This window comes from Polyodon spathula, chromosome 4 (assembly GCF_017654505.1).
Source record: "Polyodon spathula isolate WHYD16114869_AA chromosome 4, ASM1765450v1, whole genome shotgun sequence".
Classification (NCBI taxonomy): domain Eukaryota; kingdom Metazoa; phylum Chordata; class Actinopteri; order Acipenseriformes; family Polyodontidae; genus Polyodon; species Polyodon spathula.
The window spans coordinates 29,236,223-29,257,881 of NC_054537.1; the positions used below are offsets into that span (position 1 = coordinate 29,236,223).

A 21,659-nucleotide genomic window follows, 5' to 3' on the forward strand; every position below is an offset into this window, starting at 1 on the left:
GCGTTTCCATACAGGCAGGATTGGCAAACTATATTTAAAGTAAAGCCTTCTAAATCAGTGTTTTTAATCATGGCATCATACAGTCTTAGCACTAGTATCAGCAAGCTTACCAGTCCCAGTAGTGTCAGCAACAGTCTTACCAGTCCCAGCTGTAGCAGCACTAGTCCGAGAAGTGTCAGCACCAGTTCCAGCAGTAGCAGAACCAGTGTTACCAGTTCCAACAGTAAGCAGCACCAGTCTTACGAGTTCCAGTTGTAGCATCAGTCACCAGTCTCAGCATTAACATCAGTAACAGTGAACCAAAAGCATGTCTCAATGAAGGTATAAGCCCATCTACCTATTCATATTTATGAGTTATATTCTTCTTGTCCTTTTAATAGCACATATTTCTAACAGTGTGAATATGGTAATTTTTGGTTGGTGTTGTTTTTGCTGGGAGATTTGTTAAAAAAAAAAGTGTCATAAAATTTCAAACATCATCCAAGGTGGTTCACTGGGTAAAAGCGTTAGCGACTTATATATTGCTTTGCAGTTCCCATTAATAGTCTCCAGGCTTCATAAATAGGATAAGCAGGGTTTTTTTTTTTTTTTTTTTTTATTTTGGACAAAAATCTATTCCTAGCCACGTCCCTGGTACTTGTCAGGTGTCAACGGTGTAAATGCAGAACGGTCCTTCTAATCGTTCAGCGTACATCTTGCAGTATCAAAACCACAGGTGTGTTTAAATAGACATTAATTTAAAGGATTTTTTTTCTTTTTTAAAAAACGCAATTTCAGTGTTCGTTTGGGGTTTTTTTGTTTGTTTTTTTTTTACATCGGAAAGGGTATACGTGTCAGAATGTAAATGTATATTCCTGTTACGGTTGATTTTTAGTATTTTGAAGTTTAAGGAACTATTAAAACAAAAAAAAGTTTACTTTTGACTAGAAGCCTGTGTTAAAAGAAAACGCATTAAATTTGTGTATGTTTACTTTGTACAAATACTAAAATATTACAGTATATTACATTAATACATATATTTAAATTAAAATCTTTGTAGCGATGACCATTCAGTGAATTGTCTATTTTTAGCCGGACTGTGCCGTGATGATTTTTACATAAGAACATAAGAACATAAGAAAGTTTACAAACGAGAGGAGGCCATTTGGCCCATCTTGCTCCTTTGGTTGTTAGTAGCTTATTGATCCCAAAATCTCATCAAGCAGCTTCTTGAAGGATCCCAGGGTGTCAGCTTCAACAACATTACTGGGGAGTTGATTCCAGACCCTCACAATTCTCTGTGTAAAAAAGTGTCTCCTATTTTCTGTTCTGAATGCCCCTTTTTCTAAACTCCATTTGTGACCCCTGGTCCTTGTTTCTTTTTTCAGGCTGAAAAAGTCCCTTGGGTCGACACTGTCAATACCTTTTAGAATTTTGAATGCTTGAATTAGGTCGCCACGTAGTCTTCTTTGTTCAAGACTGAACAGATTCAATTCTTTTAGCCTGTCTGCATATGACATGCCTTTTAAGCCCGGAATAATTCTGGTCGCTCTTCTTTGCACTCTTTCTAGAGCAGCAATATCTTTTTTATAGCGAGGTGACCAGAACTGCACACAATATTCAAGATGAGGTCTTACTAGTGCATTGTACAGTTTTAACATTACTTCCCTTGATTTAAATTCAACACTTTTCACAATGTATCCGAGCATCTTGTTAGTCTTTTTTTATAGCTTCCCCACATTGTCTAGATGAAGACATTTCTGAGTCAACAAAAACTCCTAGGTCTTTTTCATAGATTCCTTCTCCAATTTCAATATCTCCCATATGATATTTATAATGTACATTTTTATTTCCTGCGTGCAGTACCTTACACTTTTCTCTATTAAATGTCATTTGCCATGTGTCTGCCCAGTTCTGAATCTTGTCTAGATCATTTTGAATGACCTTTGCTGCTGCAACAGTGTTTGCCACTCCTCCTACTTTTGTGTCGTCTGCAAATTTAACAAGTTTGCTTACTATACCAGAATCTAAATCATTAATGTAGATTAGGAATAGCAGAGGACCTAATACTGATCCCTGTGGTACACCGCTGGTTACCACACTCCATTGTGAGGTTTTTCCTCTAATCAGTACTTTCTGTTCATATTTGTACCGTGACAAGATCGCATCCAATCATGATCTCTAATTAATCTATAGCTATGGTCAAAAGTTTTGCATCACTTAAAATTGTAGGATTGAGATTTAATAAATAAATAAATAAATAAATATATGAACATCATTTTATATATGTTATTTAATATTTTCAAAGAAACTACAGAACGATTTCATAAAAGTCTACTGCCATAACAGTAGTACAGTATTTCATGTCACGTATTTCATTTGTTTGTTTTTTGGTCAGTTTTTCGTTAAGTATATGGAACTACACAGCGTTGCATAATTAATTAACGTAACATTAGTCAGTATGTTTCATTCGACTTTATGAACCAGCGTTATTTACCGTACTCTAGGATGATGCAGTATTTCTGACCATAATAGCTGTACAAACAAAAAGTACCGATGTAACAAATTCCACACTTTACCAACAAAATGCTGTACTACAACATGCAAGTTTCCGTCATGAGTCACACAGACTTTAGATGAACTTCCTAAACGGGTTTTGCTGGTTTCAGATTGAACTCTGCTTTAAGTTCAAGGTAATTCAAATGATGCCTTTTAAAAACATTAAAAAGGGCACTTGTTGCAGGGTGTGAATTGATACCGTGGATATCTGTGATATTTGTACTTCTGCTGTGGATTTCATAATCGTATATCAGTAATACAAAACAAATCGATTACTGTCATCGAAATGGTGATTACTTTGCTGATTTGACATTAGAGCTTCGTCTTTGCAATAATTATGAAAAAAAAAAAAAACAGTCCAGTGTGCCTGCCTACCAGGAAGTGAGTCCCTACGAGACGGGTCAGCCAGTTCCTCTTTTTTTTTTTTTTAGTTTCTGGATGTAACAGACGCTAAAACAAGCAGGACTGTTCGCTTGAGGTCAACTTTGTAAACCAATAAATGGTAAATATATCTTACGAGGAATTGTCGAAATTGTAGTGCTAATATTTTCTAGAGCTGGGAATTGGGCTAAACAATATAAAGGTAAGTATATTTATTCCTTTATTCTTTATAATAATAATAATAATAATAATAATAATAATAATAATAATAATAATAATCATCTCCTTTGTAAGTCGGTATCCTTTAGTGTGACTATCTCTAGTAGTACGACTATTATGTATACTAGGGTAAAGTTCCAGTTATTATTATTTATTATTATTTATTATTTTAAATTAGTATCATGGGCAATATTTTGTGTGTGTGTGTGTGTGTGTGTGTGTGTGTGTGTGTGTGTGTGTGTGTGTGTGGTGGGGAGGGGGGCAAAGTTATGTGAACGTTGAACATTCTCTGCCCCAAATAGCGTAATTAAAAAACAAAAACAAAACAAACAAAAAAAAAAAAAACATGAAATATGAAATAAATGGGCTAATTTACAAAGAGATAGCGTTGTTATTCTTAGAATAAATTATGCAAATTGTGCAGTGGAATTATTTTTAAAGCACGGTACTGGTTTATAACAAACTGCCAAATGTCGTTAAAGTCGTAATTTTCATTGAAACCTTGGTTGGGTAAAGGCTTTACCGCTAACCAAATTGCTCTGCTGCCAGCTTTCTATACCCCAGTTAACTAAACATTTCACAGTTACATACTGTAACTACGGCTACATTTAATAAATCGCGCTACAGCGAGCTACATATATATATATATATATATATATATATATATATATATATATATATATATATATAATATATATATATATATATTAATCATTTTACAGTAGCAGCTAGGGACATAAGACTACTCTCAGACAATTGGGGGTAAGAAAATGTCATCCACGGTTTTTACAAAAAGAGCCAGGGGTAAGAACACAGTTTAATTCTTTATTTTAGAGCGTCCATTCAAATGCATCTCACCTCATTTGATACATAGCTTACTTACAACCTCGAGTTAACTTTGATATATTTCTAACTGCTTTCCACAAAGAATGACACTTTGTATCAAATATAAACCAATGAACATAAACTGCTAAATAAATAAGCACTACATCCCCTTGAATGTCGAAAGTAGAAATATGTATCAACGTTTTACACAGATAATCACGAATACACTAAACGGTTGTACAGTCTCGCTTTCATCTTGGCAAATTTTTCAACACCAGCCTGAGTTTGTAAGGCTAATGTTTTTCATAGTCGTGTTTGTTCTCAGTAACCAAAAGATGACGAATCCCCAGTATCGTATACGCAGGTATGTTTACACCCTTTTTGTGCATGAAAATAACCTTTAATTTGCCTAACCTAATAGCAACATTTGCATACTATAAAATATGTTAGAAAAAGAAGGACATTGATTTTCATGTATGGCATTGCCATAATAATAATAATTTCCATATAAATGCGTAAGCAATTTAACGTTTTAAAACAGTAAATGGGCCTATAACAGTACATTTTAACTAGAATCTATCTAATACTGTAGTCTACCACCTTAACATAAATATAATTTTCCACGGGTCCACTGTGAAAAAGACATTTGTAGAGCAGCTATGCATTCTGTTACCCAATCCGAAAGCGCACAGCACAGCCCTGTACATGAGCCTAAATATAGTTTTAAAATCTAGGATACTTTTTCTTTACAGCATGTGTAAATGATTGTACCTGAGCATAAGCAATATTAATAGTTTATTCCGCAAGTGAATCCCTCCTTGTTGTCTCGCTGTGTTTAATTTCTTCTTTTTTCCACCTACTGTGGCAAACATATCTGACATTTTCCTTTGACTCCTCATGATATCAGTAATATATATTACAGAAACACTAGAATGCAATGCCATTCTGTGTTGTCAGTATAATCACTAGCCAACAATGAACTGTCAGATAAAATGAATGAATGTCGCCGATGCCTCGAGGCATCACATAACCACCGTCCTTGGTTTCATTCCAGCGGGTTAGATTAGAAAATAATGATTTGAAAAATGACCATCTTATATTTGACCATCTTATGTGTGATTATATTGTGTGGGGGGGTTAAAAAGCGAAAGACATAATGCCATATAATCCCCAGAGTTTGGAGTTGGAATTAGGTCTTATATGACATAAACTGTGTAAAATAATTTTCACTACTGGTATGTAACACAGCCCGGTGTTTGCAGATGTTTAGAAGTGTATTACTGTACCAGTACTTTAGACACAAACTGTTAAAAAGTAATGCTTGTATTGTATGGGTGTGGTTAATATTTAGAAAATATTAAATGGGCATCGTAGTTATGCAATGTAGTAAACACCTAACCCACAGTATGTTGCTATTGTTCAGTTGCTTTGAGCTTCTTGATCTGTTGCTGTAATAAATAAAACTAATGTAGAGCAACACAGTAATATTCTAGCAGCTGCCAGCACTATTGAACTGCCTATCAACTGGTCAAACTGGTTTCCATAACTGTACATTTGCTTTAAGTCTTGGTTTGGATTTAATGTACCTGCTTTTTTAAACTTTTTAAATTGCATTGCCTGCCTCAAGATGGCTTCCCATGTACCTGCATGGACCTCTCAGAAATAAATTTCCCATCATCCTTCTGCTCACTGGTAAATCCATCTCAGTTACATATGTGAGCAGGGGGATGATAGGAAATGTAGTTCTGAGAGGTCCATGTGGGTACATGGGAAGCCATCTTGAGGCAGGGAATGCAATTTAAAAGTTTAAAACTGGCCAAAATGTAAAATAAAATTAAAAATTAAACAACACACACCTTATGTAAATGGGCTGTAGCAACAGATGGGAACATGTAACACAATAAAATGAAAAGGCCCTTATGTACCCTTTGCCCAAATCACAATGTTTATCATTATTCTAAATGGCACTGATGACGTGTGTAATAAGTCTGTGTCCGTAAGGTCGTGATGATCTAGCCTGTAGGATTTGTGATGGCATTGCAAGTCTTCCTTTTGTATGGAAAACTTAAAAACTTTTATATTCATCAAGCTATGTCTGAATCAAATACATTTGTGTAATTATTTTTACATGGCACAGTAACTGTAACATCCAAAAAATTAAACATTAATGAGCGAAGAGTTTACTTTTATGTCCACGTAAATAACTAAGAAACGTTAAATAACATGCACAGTGCATAGCATGACAAGGGCTCTAGATGTGTATTTGATTAGGAGATGCACTATTTTATCATGTTTGCTCAAGCAAAAGGATAATTTATTACACTTGTACCATAAAGCTGAGGGAATACAAAACCACTTTTTTATGAAGATTGAGTGTGAACAGCCAATCAGCTTCCAGATCTAGAGGACTTCTTGTTCCCTCAGCTTAAATAATTTGGTTACTGTTTACTGATTACTGAACAGAAAAAAGCATAAATGCTTCTCCTTTGATGCCATTCTTGCAGTAATATAAGCATAGTATTTTACTACGAACGTCAACATCACCAAAAGAATGATGGGGCTGGTGATCACGTGATTCCATACTGATTTTCCATAATGCTCCACCTGTCTCAAAAGCAACCGACACAACTTTCTCCAGGTTCCAAAATCGGATACATTGTTGTAATGTGTTCAGTTGTTCGAGTGGCATGTTGATCTTTAGATTTAAAAAAAAGATGTTTAATTATTATAAAATTGATTTATGTATCTTTAAGAATCTGCATATCTGTGTTGGGCTGTGGAATCATAGATTTAATTATAGGCATGCAATCAGTGGTTTTGCTGATAACAGATATGCAATATTTATCAAACTTAAATGTTTACAGGCATCAGAACATGCATGAGTGTGTCAAGGAAATAATATTATTTACAGTGTTGGTTTGTTTCCCATTTTATACCATATGAAGACTTTGGCCTGTAATGTCAATTTTTGTTCTTGTTCTTTATCATTCAGTGGCCAGTACTACAGTGCAAGGAGGTGAGCATCGTGTAAGGCTGATGTCTGGATTAAAAAAACAAAATAGTAGTATTAAGCTTCCCTTATGTTTTAATTTTTTTTTTTTTTTTTTTTTTTTTATTATTATTAGACTAGCTGCCTATGTGAATGTATCCCGTGACATTTTTACCAAAAGGGACCACAGCATCTTACAAGAAGCCCACACACACATCCACACAGTAACACCATGTATTAAGACCAGCTTTAAGCTGCAGTCGTAAGGAATCCGCTGTACAATTTGTCACTTAAAATGTTATCATGGGGCCTGTTCATATTTTTTTTTCTTTTTTTTCTGATGGTACACCTACATTGTTCAGATCCAGTGAGCCCCTTTAATACAGTGTATGCTATCTCCGTTTACTGTACATTTCATTTAAGTACATACAGCAATGGCCAAAAGTTTTGCATCACCCTAAAGAATTAACACATTTCGCTTCATATGTTAACATACTGAATTGCATACAGCATTGTAGTTTTCCCAGTACTTAACAAAAAACAGACCAAAAATGAAAAAATGTGGCATTTCGCAAATCTAACATGAAATACTGTACTACTATTCTGGCTTCCGGTAGACTTTCATATCATTTTGTAGTTTTTTTTGATCAGTCACATCATATTAAATAAATGATCTAAGTTATGTTCATAGAGTTTTTTATTTATTTTTTATTTTTTAATTGTCATCCTGAAATTCCAGGTGATACAGAACTTTTGGCCATGACTGTAGGTCCATATTTTTTATCAGATTGTTTAGTCAAATATTAACTTTATTATCATAACTGTGAACTGAACACTGATGGGCCGAAGGGCCTCCCCTAATTTTATAATCTTATGTTCTTGTATGTAGAAGTACAGGGTGTAATTACTAACATATTTACAAGTTGATATCCATACTACAGGAGATCAAGGCAGCCACTCAGACTTTGCTTTTTTTTAAATATGTTTTTATAACCTAGTTAAATAAGATGATTTAAACAGTTTCACTTTATTAATATGATGTATAGCACATGTACAGTAGTTTGTGTAGTTACACCATATTAAAGTTAACTGTTGCAAGCTGTTTATTGGTTACTTTTTTTCCAATATTAAAAACCCTAATCATCTTTTTTAAATACATTTTCCTGTATGTTTTACCAAACACACTTTTGGTCATTATATATTAAATACAAATGTGTGGACTTTATCTATTTATACCACAGTCACAGTAAGTGCACTTGCAGTAGCATTAAGAAGTAATACATTTTTTTTTTTTTTTTTTTTACTAATTTTGATTGGGTGTATTTTACAATAGATTTCCAAATATTTATAAAGCACTAGGATGTGACTTTGTTTGTGAGGTAACCTTTAGCATCTCTACAGTACAACATTCTGTTGTACAATGTGTGAAGGTGACTCTACAAATAGCTCATTCTGTCCACATTTTGCTTTTGCAACCACAGTAAAATGTTATTTATTTAGGCTGCTTTGGTTGAATAGAGAATATGTAGTTTCAGTAAGTTTAATATCCTGCCGTCACACACTGCCCATGGTATTATTACCGTATGTCATGGTTTTTCATAACGGATCTTGTTTAGACCTCAAACGTTTACATTTTCTATAGAGGTATCAGTCAGAATAATGTAGCTACCCAAACTCACTTGGAGGTAGTGTGTGATCATCTATTCCTTTTTTACAAGGAGTTGGCAGTATGGAGCTTGCCCCCTTCCAGCTGGTGGGCTGGGGGTAGAGAAGTGCATGGAAACTTAGCCACATGAATATATCTGTTTTCCAAACAACTAGTTATAAAAAGAGGTGTTAGAGCAATACAGAGTAACGAAATCTTCAGGGAACACGTTTTGCATGATGCAAATTATCTAGACATTCTGCCCCTGTCTGCCTTTTGTTTTCAAAACGTCAAAGGAGGAAGTGAAAAATGTCACTTGCAACAACATCACTGCAGTAAGCTGTTTTTATTCATTGTGCCGAATAGCCTGCTGCACCCCAAGTACATTTTTGTTAAGCAGACTGTTTATCATTTTAAAAGAAACTATACTGACAAAATGTAGATACTCATAAAATAGCAAATGTTTAAAAATGGAAGTACATTTTTAGACAAATTTTCTCTAGGAAGAGGAATTTCAAATCAACTTTCCAGAAAAAACAGGTATTAAGAATGCATGAGCTCCTTCCCGCCTGCTGCAGCAACAGGTACTTGGAGCTACACTGTTCTTTAGGATATTGATATCTTATTTATAAAAAATTAACATGTGTGGAATAAACAAGATATGTCATGAAAAAGCATGACATGCAGTATCAATGTCATGGCTGGCGAACTGTGTTTTTCATGACATATTCTCCATTTGTTGCATTAATTGATTACTAGCTGAGGAAGACCATGAGTGGTGAGACATCAGCCTTATGTACCATCAATTAGGACATGTGGACTTTTATTTATTTTTTTTTGGTTTAGTATTCCTCCCCCCAAATGTCTTTTTAACAAGTTGTTCATAATGATCATACTAAAAACCCTTACCACTGACTGGATTATGTCGTGTTATATTGCTCCTCAGCTTTTAAATAATAAGATTACCCGATGATAGTTCTGAAACCCAGGACTGGCTACAGAGTTAGTGGGTCATGTTTAGTTGTACTGAGTTTGCTTTAATGACTCCAGTTTTCCATTTTTTTTTGTACGCATTTCTTTTTTTTTAAAATGAGGACAACATAGCCCATAGTGAAAAATGATCACTAGTCATCAGTCAACATAACCATATATTGTGTCTAGGTTTGCAAATATTTGCATATACAGAAATCAGAGACCCTATTAAAGTGAACCATTGATTCCTGCTTTTCTGGGTTTTGCAGGACATCAAAGTGATGCAGTACACTTGCTAGGCTGTGTTACCTTCCTTATTTTGTGTAACCTTGAAGTTGTGGAATTCCCTTTATGATCACTGGAAAACAACGTTCAATCTTAGTACAGACATATAGGGAAATATCCTACTGACCTTCCTAAACTTTTATATTCTATTTTATTTTGTAATAATGTTTATACAACCCACCTGGTCGCCTGTTTAGAAAATTGAGGAACAGCTTTGATATATTTTTGGATTATGGTAGTACAGAAAGACAGTTTAGCCACTCTAAAATGGACATGCTTTACAAAAGAGTGGGGAGGTTTTTTTGGAAAAGGTGGTCTTGGGACAGTTTTATGCAAGTATTTCCTCTACTAAAAATTAGGACTTCTAAAAGTAGCTGATTAATTAATTGATCATTCTTATGCTCTAATTTTAAAATTGTGTTTTTCTTTTCTTCCATCTGTTGTGTTGGTCTTTACCTGTGTAGGTTGCAGTTTGAGGGACTGACAAAGTGCCCGCCCCTGTGTATATTATCTGTTATGTGTTGCATGTTGTGTGTTTATAAATGTTGGTGTATAGACATTGGTACACGGGATATAAACGGGTCTGTGTAACACGAGTGTTTAAAAATGTATGTGTGTATTTAGGCACGAGGATTGCACAGCACTTCACGTGCAAGTAAAATGTAGTAATATGTGAGCACGGGGAATTGCACTTTATTAATTCACGTGCTGGGATTCAAGTGAATAATTAATAGGTAATTGAATCCCAGCACAACGGTATATATAGATGCACGTTGTCACATACTCGCGGTTGGGGTGTTCGGTGAGTGGAGAACGGGAGCGAGAGAAGGAGAAACTTAAATATATCAATTGCTATTACGTGCTGGTCCACTTGTTAATTTAAAACTCACCGTGTTTGTCAGTGTCTGTCCGTGCACCGTTTTGTTAAGTTTAGTCCGTTTTTGTTTGTCTGTTTATTTTGGCGTAGAGTGCCGTATCCTGTGTTTTCGTGTTTGTGAAACCTGTTTTATTTTTCAATAAACTGGCACCAGCAAGCGACACCATCATTTCAACTCATCTGTCCTGTTTTGTTTATTTTTCCTGCTTCAGGTCTGACGCCACCCACTCTGGCTGTCTTTGTGAGAGGGACCCATTTTAAGATTATGTAAACTTGAATGTTATACCAAACACTTAAAGCATGGGAACGATGAAATAAGCAAAACTGTGTGTCTAGTCTAACATTTCTATGTTCTATTGAAGCAAATGTCTGCAAGCAGAAGGTGCAACAGGAGAAATCATCTGCAGTCGTCTGACAACCAGTAGGGTCTCCTCTGCCAGCTAGCAGAAAAGCAACAGACTTCTGGAGAGGCACAAATAATAATCCTTTCATTTTCCCTCAGACCTACATTGAAATGGTCACTTTTTCATTGCAGGGAGATATCACCCAGAAAGAAGATGTTCATTTTTACAGTTAAAAAACAAATTATTCCCCTCTCTCCCATTTTTACCACACATCTATCACAGACTTTCCAAGCAGTTCTGTATTTTCAACAACACTAAACTTATCACTTCCAACAGTAAAGTGCATCCAGCCAAACACAATCAATGGAACTGTGGGGAAGCGGGCAACAAAGTTTTATAGCTTCCAGCTCTCACAAAACTTAATTTGCATTAATGGGGTAAGGGTCAAGGTTCTGCAGTAGCTGATTGGAGTTTAAATTAAAGCAGGGCACGTTTTGTGTTTTTTAAACCTGTGAATCTAACTGTTGTCATCAGTAGGGGCAGTTCAGCAACCACACTTGCTTCTATTTTTAGCAGGAAGGATGGCTTAAACAATTCTTCTTTTGGACGGTGGAAAAGTCTAAAGGCAAAGTTAATAAGTTATTCCTGAGTGGGGTACCAAGTCTAACCCTTGATGTAATAGTATTGACATGTCATTATTTAATTGCTTTGCCTCATTACTCAAAGTAAAATGCAATGTGTTATCAAGCATTCCAACCCTTAAGAAACTGATCAAGAAATGCAAATACTGTATACACATGTGCTTGGAGCAAGCTGTTTTACTTGATATTTGTGACACATCCTCTTTCAGTTTTTTAATAGTGAGTATATTTAGCAGCACTTTATTTAGTCCTTAGCTACTAAGGGCAAGGATTAAAGAATGAGCCAAGTTGATAAATCTATTTTAGCGCAGCACCAAAAGTGGTATAGAAGGTGTAGAGAGAAAAAATTCCAGTGAATGATGGCTTTTATTGTGAAGATTTACACATCGAGTTTTATATTCTATGAATTAAGTTTGCTATAAAAAATTATTACAAGATGATTTTCTTGTCCCACTGACCAATAATATTGTTGGATTTAGGTAAACAAAAAAACAGTTAGCCTTACGGCTGTTTTCACAGACCTAACTATATCTAAGGTATGGAAAAATGTATAGAAATCTGAAAACAATACATTTTAAACCCAAATCAAGAATTCATAATGTAACTGTGGGAAGGTCTTGGTACAACTTGTTTTCTTTTTTAGGATTTAAACAATATTGCAAGATTCTTTACAACAAGGCCATATTTGTTAGTATTCTTTTTAGTGCTCTTGCATATTACATTTGTTTTTTTTATCAGTTTTGTTATTAACCTTGTTGTTTATTTGGTGTTTGTATTATTATTATTATTTTTTTTTTATCAAAGTCATGCTAAAAATGTATTTATTGTTCTTCTGACAGAAAATATGGGATGTAAAAAATCCAAGCTGATGGATGAGCAGAATGGTGGTGCACTTGATCTGAAGAAATCGCAACCAGTACGTACTGACCTAACCATATATGCGAAAGATCCAACGTCCAGTAAACAGGTAATAGTAAGTAGTGAATTATGGTGCCATCTGCCACTGAGCAATATCAGTTAAACTCTAAATAGCAAAACAGATGTATGCAGATCCAAATGCATGAACTTGAGCTACATATTTTTTTTTTCCTATGTACTCCCCCACCCCCTTCTCTCTCTGCTGTATAATTAATTCAGTTTCTCAGATTCTTTTCCTAATATGTCTAAATGCTTGCAAGATTGGATTTCTAGATCCTTGTTGCTTTAACTTAACTTGCTTTCAACTTAACAGAGGCTGTCAAACATTCAGTAATGTGTCTTGTCATGCTGCTAATAATGCACAGTTTCTGGCAGTAGTTATCAGCCAGGAATTCAAACCTGTGAACACTTTTACTTAAGTAGTACCCCTGAAACGGTAGTGGATTTCTTATATGCAAGTGTAAAGTTGCCCTTATTTAGCAACATGTACTGTGCCCCAAAATGTGTATTTTTGGCACAGTTGAATGCCCTGAGATTGTCAGTGGTAACGTGGTATTGCGGACGTGTGAATTAAATCACAAATATTATCCTACAAGAGAATTCATTAAGAGTGTGGTAGCCAAAGCACTTATTATAATATGCTGCTAATCTTGGAAATAAACCACTTCATGATTACAACTGTTTCTTAACTGTATAATACACTTTCAAATGTTTTGTTGTAGATCCCATCAACTCAAGATAGTCATCTACTGCCAGGGCAGAGATTCCTGAAGTTGAAAGGTAAAATAATCTAGTTTCTGTTTTAATAGTGGATAGCATTTGTTTACTTTATAATCACTATGTGACTTTTTTTTATTATTATTTTTTTTTTTTTATTGGTAACAGATAAGTCTGAACCTGGGAAGATCGTAGTCGCCCTGTACCCATATGAGGGTCTCCATGATGAAGATCTGAGATTCAAGAAAGGGGAAAGACTGCGAGTTATTGAGGAGTAAGTGATGTGTTATTGGTTTGTAGAAGAAAAGAATCGCATCCAGGGAATCCTGTGAAATTCATTTTATCAACCAATAATTGTTTAATCGAATATTAATTGTTCTTTGTGTCTTGAATATTTATTGTGTACGTACAAAGAAATGAATATTGGTAATCATATAATGGTGTTTCTGTCATCAAAAACTAAGAAGGATAAGTACCAGTGCTTTGAGTTTTCATCCTCTCTTATGCACATATGTAACTGAGATGGATTTACCAGTGAGCAGGAGGATGATGGGAAATGTAGTTCTGAGAGGTCCATGTGGGTACATGGGAAGCCATCTTGAAGCAGGAAATGCAATTTAAAAGTTTAAAAAAGTGGTCAATATGTAAAAAAAAAAAAAATACAAAAAAAAATACAAAAAAAATTCAAACAATACACACACCTTATGCAAACAGTTGTAGCAACACATGGGATGAGGGTTTTCACCAATTACTTAAGGACAAGATGGTGCATCAACAATTTCAAATTGAATTACTAATATTTTTGTTGTTGCTGAGAAGGTTTTGCATTTAGCAGCAGTTTTCAAACTGGGGTACGCGTACCCTTGGGGTTACTCAAGCTCTTCTCAGGGGGTGTGCAAGGGGGTATGGCAGACAACAGATTTTTTTTTTTTTTTTTACCACATTGTAGTACTTTGCGACTTAGCAATCGAATCAACAATGTTGAATCTCCTTTAAACCAAAAATAAAACCAGAGCCGTACTGGTGTATGTTTCCTTTCTGTTGGGCGAGGTTAACTATAAACACCCAACCGGCTGCTGACAGTGAGTGAGCGCTGAGCGCACACATGGCTAAATTACATATTTAAATAGCAATGTAGTGATTCTGCGGTCTGTAGGCTAAAAAGAAAAAAAAAAATAATAATCATTTTATGATATTACTTTTATAAATGTGTAGTATTTACTATGTACGTTTGCTTTCTGGAGTTTAAATGTTCAGTGTTTTTAGTTTAGTTTAATCAGTTCAGTGTGTTTTGTCTAAGATTATGTTTTTAAGTAAGTGTTATTGAGTTTAGCAGGCAGCTGTGCCACCCTACTTAGACAGTGAAATCACTGAGCTGGAGCTACACAACTGTTATCTTTACTTGCAATGTGGTATGTGTTTTTTGACTAATTCGTTGAACTCCCTTATCAAGTAATTGCATTTGCCTACGCATGTACGTCACTAATTATTAGGCTAATAAAATCAAAAGCATGGTATTATTATTCCAGAAATGGAATTGCGAATTTATAATTATATATATATATATATATATATATATATATATATATATATATATATATATATATATATATATATATAATATATAATCAATCCCTAACTCCTGGATTGGGAAGTGTCTGAAATTGGATTCCCTACTCCAGACCTATTGAGTGTGTTCATATCATATAGCGAGTGCTCTGTCTTTATAGTATGTCATTTGAAAATTTAGAATTATTTTGGAGAACAGCTTGGAGAATCATCATTTAGCAGAAATTATGGAGTGTACGGTTTGTATGGTCTGTCTCCTTGCATGCTTCTTTTGGCTATAGGCGGTTTTCGTTTCCTGGCATGACCGTCGCTTGAATTTGATCTATGTAACATAAAGGTGATGTCGCTAGAGATGCTTATGTCTATTACGTACAAAAGTGGCTCATAATGGGTTTATATTCTGCTTTCACCTTTTTGCTTCTTTGCTGTTGTCCCTAACTGGGAGTTAAGTTGTGGGTATGACTTCAGAAACAGATTTTATGCCCTACTGGCTGACTTTGTATGTTAAACTTCTGGATCAGGAGTCTTGGCATATAAGCAAATATTTTTAAGGCCCCATACTGTAGAATACAGAATGCATTTTATTGTTTGTCTTGCCTTAAAGCTGACATTATAATTTATATACACTGTTACTAACCACAACTTTAACCTGTTATGATCCTTGGTATTAAGAGATTGCCAATTTTTTTTTTTTTTTTTTTTTTATATGACTTTCTATGTTCTGAGTGTCCAGTAATAAATGTTTTGGTATTCCTGGTCCAGTCACCATAGAAAATATGATTCAAATTTAGAAAAACACATATGGCAAACCAAATTATCATTTAGAGATATCAGAAATTGCATTTTAAGATATCTTGAAATATTTAAAGATAGCTCTAAATCATTTCGAGATACCTCAAATTGAATTACATATCTTTAACTGTAAAGTTTTTAAGGTGTATAAAATTTAAGATATCTGTAAATCAATTATAGATCTGTAAATCAATTGGAGCTATTTAAAAATGAAATAAAGATATCTCGGATTGATTTACAGATATCTTTAAACACTATGGAAACCATATGGATTTTGCTAGCATGGTATGCCAAACTGTCATTTAGAGATCTTAAAATTAAAACATTTTAAATATATCTCTAAATCATTTGAAGATATCTCTAAATGACTTCCTGTTCATTTAAAAATATCTGAATCATTTGAAGATATCTTCAAATTAACAAAAAGCCATTTCAAGATATCTCAAAATGACTTTCTGTGAAAATGCTCTGCTCAAGATGGACTTCCTGTCCATCTAGAGCAGGGGTGGGGAACCTATGTTCCTGAAGGGCCAGTGTCCCTCCTGGTTTTTGTTCTAACTGTGCCCTGAATATCTAATTAGACCAGTAATTGGTCCAATTAAGTAATTTAGGGCACAGTTGGAACAAAAAGCAGGAGGGGCACCGGCCCTCCAGAACCAGGGTTCCCCACCCCTGATCTAGAGATATCTCTAAATGAACAGGAAGTTATTTCGAGATATCTCTAAATGATTTGGTGATACCTCTAAATGAACAGGAAGTAATTTTAAGATATCTTAAATTGAATTTCAGATATATTTAAGTTATTTAAATATATCTCAAAAACATTTAGATATATCTTTAAATAATTTAAATAAATGTCAAAATGCATTTTAGACATCTCATTTCAAGCTCTATTTTGAGATATCTCTACATGATAATTCAGCTTGCCATAAACACAAGGGTTTTCAGAGTGGTTGGAGTAGTTGTGCACTAGATGGCACTGACACTGGCATTATGTTGTGTCAAATAAACCTGCAATTAATTGTCTTACAAAGCAAATTATTTTTACTTTTTGAATGTACAGTATATAAAATCTCCTTTTTAATTTAAAGTGGTGCATCCCACATAAGTTGTTGCAAAAAATGTTTTCAATGTGCAATTCACTGACGCTCCAGTTCAATGTGGCCCAAAAATATGGACTGTAGGTGAAATAATAAGAACACTATAACACAATATTTAGCTAAATAAACTGCAATATAGGGGCCTTCTTTTTTTTTCTTTCAGATGTGGAGAATGGTGGAAAGCCATGTCCCTTACAACCAAGAAGGAAGGTTTCATTCCCAGTAACTACGTGGCACAAGTGAACACATTGGAGACAGAGGAGTAGGTTATTTGCAATGTACTGTATTTGTTTTCTTCTCAATCTGCCTCATGTGGGGTAATCTCATATATATATTTTTTTTTTATACAGATGGTTCTTCAAAGATATCACAAGGAAAGATGCTGAGAGGCAACTTCTAGCCCCAAGAAATAAACCAGGGGCATTCCTTATTCGAGAAAGTGAAACTTCAAAAGGTAAGTGTTCAAGAAAGCTCCTTAAAAAAAGGACCGTTATGCACTGCATCACTGAACAATATTACCAATTTTATACTTGTAGTACTTTGTTTCCAGTATTAGCTGTAATAAACTGTTCCTATCTGGTACTTTGTGATTATGGGGATACTTTGAATGTACTAGAGCAGTGGTTTTCAACCCTGGTCTTGGGGACCCACTGTTTTTGCTGGTTTTCATTCCAGCTGAGCTCTCAGTTACTTAACTAGTCCCTTAATTGAACAGATCATTTGCTTAATTAGACCTTTTTAATTGTTTTCGTATGCACCATACACATGGGAGGAGTCATACGCAAAAAAACACTGTATCATATAGTAGATGTATTATAATTTAAGTGTTTTTAACTTCCAGTGTAATTATTTTAATTTTTTGTGCTTTGGTCCTATTATCTAATATTGCTGTTTGTTCCTGTTTAACAGAGCAAATACTGGTACATTGTGCACAGGCCAATACATGATGAATTTGGTTTACTGTACTGTAGGTCTTTATCTTTACATGCTGCCTTGCAGTCATACTTTACCTCTAAAATTGGTTAACATATCTCATTGCCAATGTTTTGTGTTGTACAAATTTAAACCTGAATACAACTAAAGAACAAGCCTTGACTACTCTTCTTTTTGATGTTTCTCTAGGTAGCTATTCTCTGTCCATCAGAGACTCTGATCAGAAGGGAGTGGATGTGATCAAGCATTACAAGATCCGAAATCTGGACAATGGTGGCTATTACATCTCTCCCAAAATTACATTTCCTGACATTCCTCAAATGGTGAAGCATTATCAGAGTAAGTTCCATTTAAATGTGATGGCTTTTAAATGTGTGCTTGTGTGTGTGTGTGTGTGTGTGTAAATATCCAAACTAACAGCCCGTTGTCTATTGAAACAATATCAGAATTCTTTAAGCCCTTATAAAACTCAGAGAACAGGTCTTTTTGTATTTATGTATTTTACATAATTGCTTAATTTCTTACTATCCGCCACTGGAGATGCTTATCACTAGTGATCAGGGTGTACTGTATAAGCCTGTACTCTGTACGAAAGACAAACTTACTGTACATTTTAACTTCTACTTAAGATGAGGGCTGTCCATCTGACTTAACATATGTCACACCTACTTTGACATTCTTGTTGTGTATGTTTGTGGGTTGTAGGTCACAGCGATCTACTTTTTATGATACTGACAGCTTTTATAAATGTACAGCTGTGGAAGGGGTTGTATTTCGTTACAAACATGTTTTTATTATATAATATAACATTGTTTTTGCTGTTCAGAACAATCAGATGGTCTATGTCGATGCCTGGACAAGCCGTGTTCCAAACCCAAGGCCCAGATGCCATGGGATAAAGATGCCTGGGAGATTTCCAAGGAGTCTATCAAAATGGTGAAGAAACTTGGAGCAGGGCAGTTTGGGGAAGTGTGGTTGGGTGAGTGATTTCCAATAATGACAAGCATGCTCCTTGTGATGAACATTTTGTTTATGATGATTGTTACATCAGAGAGGGGTTGAATGTGGGTAGAATGAGGATGTTTTGTTTTAATGTCTGCTGGGAATGACTTCAGTGGCAATAGCCACAGATTTAGGAAACATTAAAGGTAACAAATGGTTTAAAAATAAATATTTTTTTATTTAAAAATCAGACGACGACAGTCATACAATGAAATCAATGTGAAATCAATGCCCCCCTCTTACTGTCTGCTTTATAAACTAAGTAAAATGTTATTGGAGTGCTCCGATACCCACGTGCAGGATATGAATTCACGGAAGTTACTAGCTTTGCAAATATAAAAAAAGTTTTTGGGGGGTTTCAGGTTCAAGATGTTTCCTCTTGTTGTTCAGCCCTCTTGACATCTGATTTAAGTAAACTGCTTTCCTCTGTGAATTGTTACACGATGAGGAAACTGCTGGACCGTGCCGCAGTGGAGTACATTTCCTTTCTTGCTTCTGTTAAAGGGTCCAGTGCTAAAAGCAAGAGACATTTACTATGCCCTGCCAATAAGGATATATACAATTCCTGGCCTCCTTGCATATACAGGCTTCTGGACACGGAAAATCACAGTATTTTTGCATTGTGAACAGTTATCTTGAATGCAATTTTTAATTCATAAGAAGTTTCCCTTATTCTGGATGTCTTTTTAAATCAAAGTAATTTGGCTGCTTTCTGGTCTGATTCACTAAAGAACAAGTTCATAAAATTTTACTTGAAACTTGAAAACAACTGTGCCAGCTTGCAGTCTTACATGAACATTGTATTTTAAAGTAAAGGGAAATGGAATTAACAGTTTTGTTTTAATTAAACAATTAAGAATAAAAGCCTATTCATGCTATACAAAAAATACTCTTACTGTACTATTAAAAGCTATAATTGAGCATTCTGCATAGAGATTAATCTCAACATTTCAAATGTATATCTGCACACACCACACTTAATACTGACATGTTGGAATACGCGCTTCACAACTAGATGCATAAGCACGGTAGTAACCACATGATCGCAACACAAAACCCTTTATGAACATAGTAATGTGATCATGTTCATCCACAGTCAAATGTTACTGACCCCTAAATCTCTGCAAATCAGTTGTAGTATTTTGCCACAAAATTGTGGAGGTGTCTCGTGAGTTATACAGTAAGTGCTGGCCCAGTTACCCCCATGTTGGATTATACTGTCTGCAATAATTACGTTATAACTTAGAATTGTTTGAAATAAGAAACACTCAGAATTTTCTGCATAATATATGCTTTTGTTTAATTTGTATTGGTCATATTTACACAAACATGGGTCTAAAAATGAAGCATGAATTATAAGCCTTGTTGACTGATATTGTGGTTAAAAACTTTAGTTTTCATAAAGATTTCTGAACATTACTAGTAAAATGTAATGGTAAAATTGGACTTCTTTCAGAAGAAATTCATAATAATGTGGGCCTGCTTGATAACTTTTACATGAATCTGTGTTACTCATGATTTTGATGAACTGAGTTTTCTGAGTTTCTGAGTTTAAAGATGATTTTTGTATGAGATCTGTAGCTGCTTTCAACTGATTCACTGTTATAAAACTGTTATTTTCATATATAGTAGTCCCTAAGGTTTAATATAGATAACACAACACATTGCTTTGGTTGTGCAGATTCAGTATAGAATGAACAGAAAGCTTTCTTCTTTTGTGAAATAAAATATTTAATTGTTTTTTAAATGCAATGTTTATACAGAAAATTAATTCCATTATATTATACAAAAGGCATTACTATAATTCAATTTAAAGAAAGCTTGCTATCTGCAAACATATTAGTGATAAACTAAAAGAGGTTTTGTAAGTACAAAGTATTAGCTACCCTTCTGTGTTCCTATATACTTTTAGCAATAGCTACAGCTTGTCATAGTTTGGGTATATTCTGCTGTTGTTGGCAGAAAGAACATATATTGAGAGATCTTACTTGGAAGTGCCCCTGTAAGTCAGCTAATACAGAAACAATGAATGCTTCTTTTTTCTGAATAGTTGTTTCAGGTATTCTGTTTTTCAGATTTCTGTTTAACACAACATGGCCTTTGGCTGTTACCTGGTCTCAGTTAATTTATTGTGCTTTCCTTCGTTAGCTTACTACAACAACTCCACTAAAGTAGCTGTGAAAACCCTGAAACCAGGCACCATGTCTGTGCAGGCTTTCCTCGAAGAAGCAAACCTGATGAAAGCCCTTCAGCATGACAGGTTGGTGAGGCTGTACGCTGTGGTCACCAAGGTGGAGCCCATTTATATCATCACTGAATTCATGGCAAATGGTACGTATGCAAGTTTAATGTCCAAGCTAAAACAATATTGCATACTGCACAAACAAGTAGGTCTGTAGTATCATTGATGCAGGCAGTGTATTAACAAAGACACGCAGTACAGGCCAAAAATCATTCACGCTTTGTAGACTCCTTAAAAAGCAGTCATTTGCTGTCCCAGTCATTGCACCCTGATGATATTTTTAATCATAAAAACAGCTCTCAAGCGTATCTAGCTGCAGTTGGTACACCAGAATGAAGTCACTGACCTCTGTGTCCTCTTGCAACACATTTGGATGCACTGTAAACGATAGATCAGTTAGAAATAAGACATACAGCACAGTAAAGAACAAGTTGTATTGCACTTGATTGACTTTCTCTGTCAATCCAAGAATAGATAAAAAAATAAAAAAATAAATAAAAAAAGACACCAGTGAATTTGAAAGTGGCATTCTGTGTAGTGGGCTGAGCTCTCGGCCCGCTGTCCTGGAAACCTGCTCTCTCACCTTGAGTTGCTGTTTCCTGTTGGTGTCAGCAGCATTGCTTTGAAGGGGCAGGTCCTTCCACAGAGGCTCTGGTCAGGCTGTAAAGCT

General features: G+C 34.9%; 1 protein-coding gene across 3 annotated transcripts in view; it reads left to right on the forward strand.

The window, feature by feature from the left end:
* Positions 1-2,785: 2,785 nt before the first annotated feature.
* The window catches only part of LOC121314381 (tyrosine-protein kinase Lyn-like), a 34,135-nt gene continuing 15,261 nt past the window's right edge, over positions 2,786-21,659 (forward strand). The window contains exons 1-9 of one of the 3 annotated variants that reach the window (XM_041247571.1): positions 2,786-3,121; positions 12,556-12,683; positions 13,357-13,414; positions 13,520-13,625; positions 16,976-17,074; positions 17,163-17,266; positions 17,935-18,084; positions 18,572-18,724; positions 20,896-21,078. In XM_041247571.1, coding sequence (XP_041103505.1) covers positions 12,561-12,683; positions 13,357-13,414; positions 13,520-13,625; positions 16,976-17,074; positions 17,163-17,266; positions 17,935-18,084; positions 18,572-18,724; positions 20,896-21,078 — 976 coding nt within the window. In that variant the 5' untranslated portion in view covers positions 2,786-3,121; positions 12,556-12,560. The remainder of the gene's footprint in view (positions 3,122-12,555; positions 12,684-13,356; positions 13,415-13,519; positions 13,626-16,975; positions 17,075-17,162; positions 17,267-17,934; positions 18,085-18,571; positions 18,725-20,895; positions 21,079-21,659) is intronic. The other 2 variants (XM_041247573.1, XM_041247572.1) reach the window with 2 other exon arrangements.